Here is a 12126-nt window from a genome sequence, read left to right on the forward strand (position 1 = left end):
CTATGGTAGACACAGGAAGTTAAAGAGGCAGTGAAGGAAAAGAAGAAAGCATATCAAAGGTTCCTGGCAAAAAAGTCAGCTTGTGGTCTGAGAGAATACAGAGCCAAATCTAACAAAGCTAAACACTGTGTAAAACTAGCTAAACAAAAGTCATGGGAGGAGTTTGGCAAGAATATAGAAAATAAATATCAAGAAGGTGGCAAAATATTCTGGAGGTTGTTGAAGAAGCTTAGAAATGGAGGAAAGAGTGCTGTAAAATGAGTTAGAGATGATAAAGGTGACATGAAAATGGGAGAAAAAGATATCCTTGAAGTATGGAGTAATTACTTTGAAAAACTGTTAAATGAAACAAGCAGTGATGACAGCACAATGGTAAAAAACACTGACCAGGCATGCAGTCAGGAATACATATCCATACTTGAAGTAGAAAAAGCCATCAAAGGCCTGAAATGTGGAAAGGCAGCAGGGATAGATGATATTCGACCAGAAATGCTGAAGTATGGTGGTATAAGAGTCTTATAGTGGCTGCACTGCATAGTTCAGAAAGCCTGGACAGAGGGACGAATTCCCGATGATTGGAGTAGGGCTCTCATAGTACCCATATATAAAAAGGGAAATAAAACTGAATGTGAGAATTACAGAGGTATTTCCCTACTGAGTGTTCCTGGCAAAAAGTGTTCTTCTCAAGTATACTTTATGAAAGAATACTTGAGAAGAATTTTGGAAGAAAAGCTTGAAGAACAAGCTGGATTCAGGCCAAATAGAGGCTGTCAGGATCAGATCTTCACTTTACGACAAATAGTCGAGAAAGCATGGGAATATAACAAAGATCTGTATTTAAGTTTTGTTGATTTGGAAAAGGCATATGACAAGGTGCCAAGAGAGAATCTATTCAATACGGTGCAGTTATATGGTGTCAATGGGGCATTATATCAAGCAATACTTAGTCTTTATTTGAGTTGTGAGTCAGCAGTTAGAATTGAAGGAAGTACAGGAAGATGGTTTAATGTTAAATCTGGTGTGAGACAAGGATGTACATTATCCCCTCTGTTATTCATTAACTATATGGATCAAATTATGAAGGAAAGTGGTATTAAACATGATATAAAAATTGGAGATGTTAATGTCAGCTCTTTGCTTTATGCGGACAATGTTATACTTCTAAATAAATCCACTACAAGTCTGCAGGATTTCTCGACTAAATTGAATAACTGTTGTAATAGATATGGCATGAAGGTCAGCAATAAAAAGACAGAGACAATGAAAATAGGCAGAATCGTTGAAAATGTCAACTGCGTTGTGAATGGAGAACCTGTGGAACAAGTAAAACATTTCAGCTACTTAGGCACAATTTTTAGTGAAGATGGTAAATTAAATATGGAAATAGACAATAGAATCAACAAAGCTGGTATGGTAGGAATTGAATAAATTCATATGGAATGAGAGAGAAATTAGTCAGAACACTAAATTAGCTGTATACAAGACAGTGTTCAAACCTATTTTAACTTATGGATCTGAGAGCTGGGTCAGAAGTAAAACACTTGATCAAAGACTAGGCATCAATAGCAATATCATATTAAAAATGAGGATATTAGGAAAGAACTTGACATTGTCAGCATCCAGGAATGCATTAGCAGAGCTAATCTAAGGTGGTATGGTCACTTAAACAGAATGGGCGAGGAAAGATTAGCAAAACAAGTTTTCTCTGCCAGCTTGACAGCAAAACTTGTTTTGCTGCCAAGCTGGCAGAGAAGTTAGGCAAAGTGGTTCCTTTGCATAAGGGTGGCTCTAAAACTGCGGTATTGAATTACAGACCAATCACCATCTCAGGAGTAGTGGTAAAAGTATTGGAAAAGTTGGTTAAAGACAAAATTCAAGAATGGGTGGATCAGGATATGATACTCTATAGAGGCCAACATGGTTTTGTTAAAGGTAGATCCTGCCTTAGCAATCTATTAACTATTCATAATAGAATAACATCAGAGTTGGACAAAGGAACTGGCTACACAGTGGTACTTCTGGATTTTGCTAAGGCTTTTGACAGGATACCCCATAGAACATTGTTACGCAAATTGGAGCAGATGGGAATGGATATTAAATTGGTGATATGGATAGGAGAATGGCTCAGGGAGAGATACCATAAGGTGGTGTATGGAGGAGCCGAGTCCAGAATGAGGCAGGTGACCAGTGGTGTGCCTAAGGGCTCTGTGCTTGGGCCAATGTTGTTTAATTTGTATATAAATGATATAGGAAACGGCTTAAAGGGAGATATTCAGTTGTTTGCTGATGATGCAAAGTTGTGTAGTGCAATAAAAAATCAAGCTGATGTTGAAAGTTTGCAGGAGGATTTAAATAAGCTGGTAAAATGGGCAAAAGAAAATGGATGTCAGTTCAATGTGGAAAAGTGTAAAGTCATGCATTTTGGGATTAAAAGATTACCGGCTGTGTACTACATCAATGGAAAGGTACTCCAAGAGATTGATGAGGCTAGGGACTTAGGGGTATTGGTAGATAGGGAGATGAAGTTCAGAGGACACATTGCTAAGGTGTCCAAGATTGCACATAGGATTACTTGGTTGTTGAGGAACACACTGACATCCAGAGATAAAGAGGTTATTATTCCCCTTTATAAAGCATTGATACTTCCACATTTGGATTACTGTGCTCAGGTCTGGTCACCTGGATTCCTTGGAGATGAGGAGGCTGTGGAGAGGGTTCAGAGAAGAGTGACCAAGTTGGTGAGTGATATAAAAAATGCTCCCTACATTGATAGATTGAGAGCTTGTGGATTGCAGAGATTGGTTGATAGGCGAAGAAGAGGGGATATGATAGAAACATTCAAATTACTAAAAGGTTTTTATAGGATTGATGCAGGGGAAATGTTTCAGCTGTGTGATAGTGATGGAAGAACAAGAGGTCATCTCTGGAAATTAAAGAAGAGTGTGGTTAACAAAGGTGTCAGAACAAGGTTTTTTGCCTGGAGGGTGGTGAATGAGTGGAATTCATTGCCTGACTTAGTTGTGAGCTCTTCGTCTGTAAATGAATTCAAGAAGAGATATGACAGATATTGTTTTGCTAGTTTGGGTCTCCCACGATGAGTCTACTGACTCCATGGAGATACCTGTAATAATAATAATAATAATAATAATAATAATTTTTGTATTTAGAAAGAAGCATTCTAGGAGATACCAAATTTTTGGCTACGTGGTGTAGATGACCCACATGCAATATTCACCAGGGGGAGATAAAATTTTGTCTATTTTTACTATGATAGGTTTTTTAAATGATTCCATCCTCTTAGTTCAATGTGATCAATTACAGGGATGACTGGAACGCAATCCCAGGCAGAGAAGAGCAACTCAATGTGGTTAACTCGGATATGGCTAACCACCAATGTAAATTAAAGATACCAAGAAATTATATGCTTAGTTTAATCCTTTATTTAAGTGTAAGCAAACAAAGTTTGCACCTGAAGTATTTTCATGACTGGGGCAACTTGTATATAGAAGCTAATGACTTCACATCACTTGCCTTAGTGTCTCATAATGCAAAGCACATATCCTTATGGGTATGTGGAATGCTATGCATTATGAGAAGGGTCACTACCCAGACTGGTTTTGACCTTTATTGCAGTTTCATCTGTGGGAGCCAGACCCATAGGTGATACTAAGGTTGAAGTAACGCAGAAGACATATCAAATAGTGGCGAGTTCTGCATTACTGAAGTAATGCAGAACTCATCAATGATGAGTACCTGATGCTACCTGGCATCTACAAAGTGCCACATTTGTCTTATCAAACCTCAGAAATCTGGTCTCTAACAACATTGAGTTGAAAATGCCAACCACAGGATCCAATAGCAACACACCAAGCTACTGCATCGATCCATATAAAAACATGAGTGTTTGTATAAAGAAAGTGCTGAAGCCTTATGGCACAGGCACAATCTTAACCATAGCGACCATCTCACTATCCCAAAAGTTTGGCAAATTGTTATCCTCGACTGTATAAAATAAATGTATCAGTTTAATTTAATTTAATTACAGCCCAACAGTATTTGGTCCTTAAACACACTACTGTATACATAGAGGGATTCCAATGTAAGCATGCACACTAATGTTTTTTTAAATGTAATTCCTATTGTTTATAATTATATTGATGATGTCTTATGATACTTAAGACAAAGTATGTATATATTATTAAAAAGTTAATTACCATGGTGTATGTGTGAATTTATAGTTAATATCAAAGTTATTTCATATGTAGAAATAATAAAATGGTAAATTACCATATTGCTGCTGTATTCTGAATTTCCAGAAGTAATAGCAAAGTTCTTGATTATTTTTTTTTTAATTTAATTTTATTTATTTTTTGCTAGATTGCAAAAAGTATATTATGTCAACCTCTTCTATGAAACACTGGTAACCTACAGTACAATGGAGTATCGTGTATGGGATGAGGATTCAAATAATCCAGAAACATAACAGAACTTTATTAAGTCACTTCACAATAATCTGGATAGTGGTTTCATAACATGCAACAAAAATAATTTATAAACCAAAGCAATTTGCAAACAACCATGCCACATTAGAATTTGAATCCTCAGCCTATTGTTAAAGAGCACAGATAATTCAGTCAGATAACCAGGCTGGCAATTATATTATAATTGACAAGTTATATTTTTATTATATTACACATGCCAGCAATTATATTTTACTCAATAAGAAGCTAATTTTGCTTTCATTCTAGATTTTATCCTAGTATAAGCAAGCGAAAATTCATGCATTATAACAAATACTCAATCCTGAGCATGGCAATGACAGTGATTTCATAATTTACTCCTTATATGGCACATCAGTTATCTAATTTACAGTAGATGATGTTGAACCAGACATTCAAATGAGATATTAAGCTTACTTCTTCACTCTAAATAGATGACATTCATCCTTTTAAATAACTAAGCTTAATATCGTCTATTAGAAGATATTAGGTTTAACACCACATTCCTTAGTGACAATCATACAGATTATAAATTACAGTAGAGACAGTGTATAATCTTACCTTACACCTGATTACACTTTACAATTCCACAATTCTTGGTTTATAACTTTGGCATTACTTCATTGCTCTGTAGAAAGTTCTATTTAAATGATGCACATTTAACCCATTAAACCTTTTTTTCTCTAGGCACCACATTTTTTTTTTTTTTTCAAGACCAAAAAAACATAGTTCCTTATTATATTCACAAGATTTCTTGATTGTTAATCATAGGGTTAAAAAAAAGTCTTGACAGCTAGAATTTAACTGAAATCAAGGGTATCCAATTTCCCTTCAACATATATCTAAATTCTTCACATTCAGTTTCATTTCTAAAAGGCATTACAATGAGAGCTCTATTCCAATTGAATAAGCTTCAAACTCCAGATTACAACAAAGCCACTGTAAGATTTATATACTGCCAATTTTTATTTTATTTTTTTTCAAAATGTTCCATGTAGAAGTTGGCTAATGGGGAAAGGGGAGAACTCACAGCAGTCTCACCCAGCTGTTTATATATTTTTACTGTCCATAAGTAACCAGAATAAATGGTGAATTTGAATAATTCAATTATATCAGTGAACGTCTACAGAAAGACAATGTGTATATAGGCAATATAACAAAGGATGAAAAAACAAACATTGTATGTATTGAAGTGATAAATGTAGCTTACTAAGATCAAGAGTCTGCTAAAGCTACATTGATGAACATTAACATCAAGGATCACATTGATGTCTGAATCTGTCAAGATTAAATTTTTCATTAAAAGTTTTAAAGTGCAATGAATTTTTATTTTTTATTTTTATTTATTTATTTATTTTTTTTTTATAAAAGAGGTAGAGTTGCCTGGGAGGGGGAAGTAATTTGGATAAATGTTTGGCTAGTTTGTAGGTGGGGCTGCCTATGCTATCAACTATTGGACAAAGGGAGGATTATTAGGCTTATGGATTTTAGGGACCCCATATATCCTGGGTAGTTTGACATGAAAAGGTTTAAGTTTTTTGATAATTTCTTCAACCCAAGATGTACCTTTTTTTTTTTTTTTTTAACAGTTGATATACTTATTTGATAGGATTACAATACAATATATAATGTGATAAATAGTCCTTAAAGAGATAATTCATTGTTCTATTATAATCATTTTGATCCACAATAACAGTAGCAAAGCTTTTCTCATGATAATTAGAGGTTGGCTTGTTAGGACATTAGTTCTGTGTCAGTTGCAAATTGAATTGTTTCTGAAGTTTCAATGTAATGCTTGTCACAGTTATAATTTGTGCTCTGATGATGCTGTATAGAAATACCAGAGAAATATTAGTGAGTTCAATAAATTAAATTTTCATCTCTTGGTATTGTTTATACTGTGCAGCACTAATATGAATAAATAAATGCACAAACCTTTCGATATGTACTATCATCAATCTACACACTTCTTCAGGGAGGTATGCGATGAAATGCTGACTGACTGATTCTTATATGTTCCAAATTTAAAAATCATTTAAAAAGCAAATCTATCATTCATTATATGAGCTTTTTGATGTTTTGTTTAAAGAAGTTTCTTTTAATTTTTATTATTAATTTTTTTGTTTTTTGGAAGAAGTTACATTTTTCATTTCATTTTCAATAATAAATGATATTAATCACATAAAAAAAATGAAAATATCATTTAGTGACTGTGATGACATTTAATAATAAGTGAAATGTTTCAACTTTTGTACCAAATGGGATTTTTTTTTTTTAGTTCTAAATATGAACATTACCTGGATTAGTAGAATTCAGGTCACGTCCCCTACTTATCGTTCTATCTTCATACTTTGTTCCTCCTTGAGTGCTAATTGGCCTGCTCAGAGTATTATTTGCACTAACTGGAGGAGATGTTGCACTTCTTGAAGCCATGCTTTTGGTAATAAAATGAGACTCTTTCCATCCTTGCTTTTTATATACTTCTCGTAACTCTTGATGTTGCCACATATTGTAGAGTAACTGTTAAATATCAGTACCATATCAGAACATCAGTTTAAAAAAAAATCACTACATAATTTATCAAATTAACTACTGCAACAGGAGGACTAGTTAAGCTTACATCTTATTAATAATTTATGGATAGGAAATGAGAAAAGATACTTCTTTTCATAATCCTATATTATGCACTTTTGAAAGAAAACAGGTGTCTAAAAATAATTATACTATTGGTCCCAATACTGTATCATGCTTTTGTCTAAAGGAATAATCAAGAGAAAACAGTCTACAGAAAGGCAATGTGTATATAGGCAATACAACAAAGATTGTACGTACTGAAGTGATAAGTGACATCCTCTAGTAGTTATGTTAAATGATTTTGGTCACTTGGATTGAAGCGATCTTGAACTCTAGTGATGTTGGGGTGTTTTAGGATTTGTTCCAGTAGCTGACTTTTCACTGTATGCCCTGGTTTCATGGCATAAACAATGGGGCCTTGTTTAACTGGCTGACACCCCATCCAGCATGAAATTGTATCATGTACCATCATTTTTTTTTTTTTTAAGCCAATAAGAATGCAATTTGGTCGGCTAAATCTCAAATTGCCAGCCCATCTTCGTTTGTTCAGTATCCAGGTAGATACCTAACAGGATGCACCCAAGAAGGTGAGGATTGAACATTAGGTCAGAAGCCCTGGTCAGTTCTCTGCATTCCTTTAAAGGCTATGTGGAGGTCACCTCTCAGTTATACAGCTTTGATCCTTAAGCACCCTGAGGTCAGATGTTAATAATAATTTTTTTTTTTTTTTTTTGTTAACTGCATAGGCTTTCCATCCAATTTGTGCTTTTGCAAAATGAAAAAAAAAAAAAAAAGTTTCTAGAAGGAAAAGCCCTATTATCTACATATGACCAACTCACTCACTTTAACTGAGAAGCCCTCACAAAATGTTTCGCTTACCTTTTCAACCATATGAAAAATGCCATGTTCATAAATACTCGTGACTGCACTACAAAGGTAAATGCAAAATTATCAAATGCACCTGAAGTTATATTATTAATAATAAAAAGATAAAATATCAATATTCATTTTTTAATTAAAGCAACTGGAGACAGCTTTCAGAATTACATTCTTCATGTTTAAGGAAGCCTGAGGTAACTATACCTGATAAAGTTTGAAAAATGTTTCAATGCTGAGCAGGTTTTAGAAAAGCCTCTTGGATTTGTCTTTGTTTTGTTTAAAAAAAAACAACAAGTGGCTAAAGTGGCTGTACTCAGTACCAGATGTAGTTTTATATTCTCCTTGTTTGATGCATCGTTCAAATTAGGAATTCTTACCTCAGTTCAAAGTTATGGATGTTTAGAAGTGGGGGAAGAGAGAAACTGATTTGTAGATCTCATGGGAGAGTAGATAACCACTTGATGTCAAGAGGGTATCAGATTGAAAAGGGAAGAATAGGGATCCATTCAACTGGCATATGATCAAGACATCAATTAAGGACTGACTGCTGCTACTCTTTATTAGTAAACTAGATCTTGGGGTATTAAATATTATAAACATCTTTCTAATGGAACTAGACTGAGTGGCTACATAGAGAACATCAGTGGCATGTCAAGCATTAAATCTGTATAGATGTATATATATCTAGAGAATTTCTGAAATCCTCCACATATATATATATATATATGGTATCTACAAGGGATCTGGAGACACACCTCCACAAGTGAAGCCAGTTCTTTAACCCTTTGTCATGTATTAAAAAAATCACCTGCATCAATCTTATAAAATCCCTTCAATATCTTATAAGTTTGCATCATGTCCTCTCCCCTTCCATCCATTAAAAACCACAACCCACACACCTAACTCATCCCCCCACAGACCCGCCACCAGCCCAGTCACTTATGGATGCTGTCTTTATGCCTATTTTTATGCTTTAAATCTTCATATTTCTTTCTTTTTTTTTAATTTAAAAAAATTAATTTAATTTAAAACTAAGCTTAGTAATATAACCAGAATAAAGGATCGATCTAAAGAAAGCAGTAATCCTGGGATTAGGAATTATATTTGCACAAGGGATATGCTGATTTAAAAAAACTTACTTGATTGGAAAAAGCACAAGTTCAAGGCATGGCTCTGGGTTCTCTCCTCAACTTTTATGTAGAGCATTTTTAAAAAATGCTCTCTCAATATCATCACAAATGCCTACTGTTAGGCTGTGCTAACCTGATGGCATCTGGTTTCCATTTGGCCACATGTGTTAAAAATATTTCTACTATATCTAAATATAGTTAGCTGCTTTTGATGTGGTACTATACCCACACACACACACACACACACAGTACTAAAGAGGAATATAGGCAGATATATATTATAACTAAATGGAACAATTACATGCATTTTTTTTTCCAGAGCAGAATTTTTAGCAAAGTTTCTTTGCTATCTTAAGTGCTAATGCTACTCAAGGTTACAAGTAAAATAGAATAAACATTACAGTAATGATGTGCATACTACAAAGGAGGAGGAAAGATCAATCAGCATTAGCATTAGAATCCAAAGGGAATAAAGCAGGTCATTATTAAAATCTGTGTGAATATATTTAGTAAAATTACATCCCAAAACCAGAAAAGTTTAAGACAATGATTCTCATTTGAATGACTTAGCAGAGCTTCAGATTTATTGTATCTGAAAGATGTGCAATATCTGGTAGTTCATAAAATCCTGATGTACTGCTAAGTACATAAATGCTGATATTGTCTCATTATTAAAGGAAGTCCACAACCTACTCAGGATATTGCACTGTTATTCTTTAGTAGAATAAGGAAGGATATAATCTTGTGAACCAGATAAAAGATGAGTTAGGTTTGTAGAGGAACATAGGAGTCCAAGGAGTTTGGTACTCCTGTCATAATTACAAGATTTCTTCCAAAAACTTCAGCAGAACAAAATTAAAATGAGAGTAAACAAAAGTTTGCGCATGAAGTATATTCATAACTTATCTACTTTTATACAGAGGCTATCGGCATCATGCAGATATGATCAATCTGGGTTCCAAGGAGATGGGAGCCAGTTGAAAAAATTTATCAAGTAACCAAGATGATAACTGGTCAATAGGATTGTGTATGAGGACAGACTGAGGAAATATGGTTGTCAAACTTTGAAGTCCACATTCCCTTAGCTATGGGTGTTGTCACCCCTAGCCTGGATTCTGGCTAGGGTATTGTTAGGAAGCATGCAAGGTACAGGTTCCTTTCATGTCATGCAGTAAGTGTGTGGCATGGGTTACCATCAGATGTTCAAGCGTGTCTTTGGTAAATACATACAAGGAGAGTATGTATTTACCAAAAAAGTAATGGCAAAATCAGACCTCTCTTATAATAATTACTTTAACTACTAAGTATCCCATAATATACAGTACACGTTTAAGATGAATAATGTGAGAACTCCTCTGTAATTCAACCTTCCAACTAGGTCTTCTGAATTGCATAGCATAGCCACTGTAAATTGACATTTATGTCTTTAGGGGTGAAGCAAGATGTTTTTCATATTCCCCGCTATCTGTTGTGGTTACAGTGAGGATAAAATTTATGAGCAGTTTGCTCGCCCTGAATGGGTATAGAGATTATGCATCGCTATAGGAGGTTAATATAGCTTTTGGTCTTCTATGTTTGAATATGTCTGTTGCCTCGTATGCTGCAGCTTGCTGAACCAAATCGTTGGGGTGTGTGGACATCTTTAGGAAAAACTTGGATGCTAAGGATTGCAGAAAAGAGAAAATATAGGAATATTTGTATCTCTATGAAGTTGATTGTTTCTAACATACCACAGGGCGTTCAGAATCATTCTCAAGCACTTGTTCTGCACTCGCTGTATTTTGATAATACTAGTATTAGAGGTGTGGCTCCAGGCCAGAGAGGCATAGGTGATTATAGGACAAATCATCATCTGGTATAGCTGCAATTTGATTCTGTTGTTGAGCTTGCTATTTCTGTTAATTAGTGGATAGATCTGAGCTATGGCTTAAATGCCTTTGTGCACGTAGACTTGATGTGTTGGTTGAAAGATAGCTTTTTATCGAGAATTACATCCAGGTATTTTGTTTCTGTCTGCCAGGGAATTTTAGTATTAAATAGTAACACATCTCCTGCGGGAGATATTGGCCTTTTCAAGAAAAGAATGGCTGAGCTTTTTTTTTTGAGGGGGGGGGGTTGACTTCCAATCTCCATTCAGAGAACCAACCCTGCAGCTTTAGAAGGTTTTCTTGAAGCTTTCTGGTAATGAAATGGGGTCGGAGAGATCTGGTTAGTATTGCTGTATCGTCCGCATACAGGGCCAAAATGGAAGTCATCGGATTGTGCGGGATGTCCAACATGTATACAGAAAACAGCAATGGAGCTAGTAGGGATCCCTTCAGCACTCCAGTGAAGATATGGCGCTGGGATGAGGTAGAACCATTGATTTTGACTTGTATTGATCTATTCTGAAGATATGAATGGATTAGATGAACCATTTTTAGTGAGGTACTGGCTGAGATAAGTTTGTGTAGAAGTCCAAAATGCCAGATTTTGTCAAATGCTTTGGATAGGTCTAGGAAAACAGCTGAGCACTGGCATCAGTTATTGCTGGTGGTGATGTATTCCACAATTCTGTGTATTTGCTGGGTAGTACTATGGTGTCGCTGAAAACCAAACTGTTCTTTAGGGAGGATGTTTAGGTCATTTACTTAGGTTTGGAGTCGTGAGAGGATGACCTTCTCCACAACCTTACCCAGATTGGAGATGAGACTGATTGGATGATAATTTTGTGGTAGGTGTGGGTCTTTGCCTGGCTTATGTATAGGAACCACATCTGTCAGTTTTCAGGTAGAAGGAAAATAGTGAAATCTTAAGACTACATTTATTATACTGGTCAGGTGCACTACAGCTTTTTGAGGCAGCAGCTTGATCACCCTGTTTGAGATGCCATCTGGCATCTCAAACAGGGTGATCAAACAGGCTGGTCCAGGAGCTTTATTGTTATTAAGTTTCCTAATAATATCATACAATTCAACAGGTGATGTGGGTGCAATATGGTCAGCACTGGTATCTGGGAGATTTAATGAGTGTCTGACCTGTCTGGATTTTGTACAAGTGATTGA

General features: G+C 35.3%; 1 protein-coding gene across 6 annotated transcripts in view; it reads right to left on the reverse strand.

Moving 5' to 3' along the window:
• LOC150108619 (catenin delta-2-like) overlaps window positions 1-12126 on the reverse strand; it is a 593872-nt gene that overhangs the window by 117803 nt on the left and 463943 nt on the right. For all 6 annotated transcript variants that reach the window (XM_090390888.1, XM_090390887.1, XM_090390891.1 and 3 more), the window contains one exon: window positions 6797-7019. In XM_090390888.1, the coding sequence (XP_090247014.1) occupies window positions 6797-7019 (223 nt within the window). The remainder of the gene's footprint in view (window positions 1-6796; window positions 7020-12126) is intronic.

This window comes from Typopeltis vanoorti, chromosome 3 (genome assembly GCF_054136105.1).
Source record: "Typopeltis vanoorti isolate ZY-2024b chromosome 3, IOZ_Tvanoo_1.0, whole genome shotgun sequence".
NCBI lineage: Eukaryota > Metazoa > Arthropoda > Arachnida > Uropygi > Thelyphonidae > Typopeltis > Typopeltis vanoorti.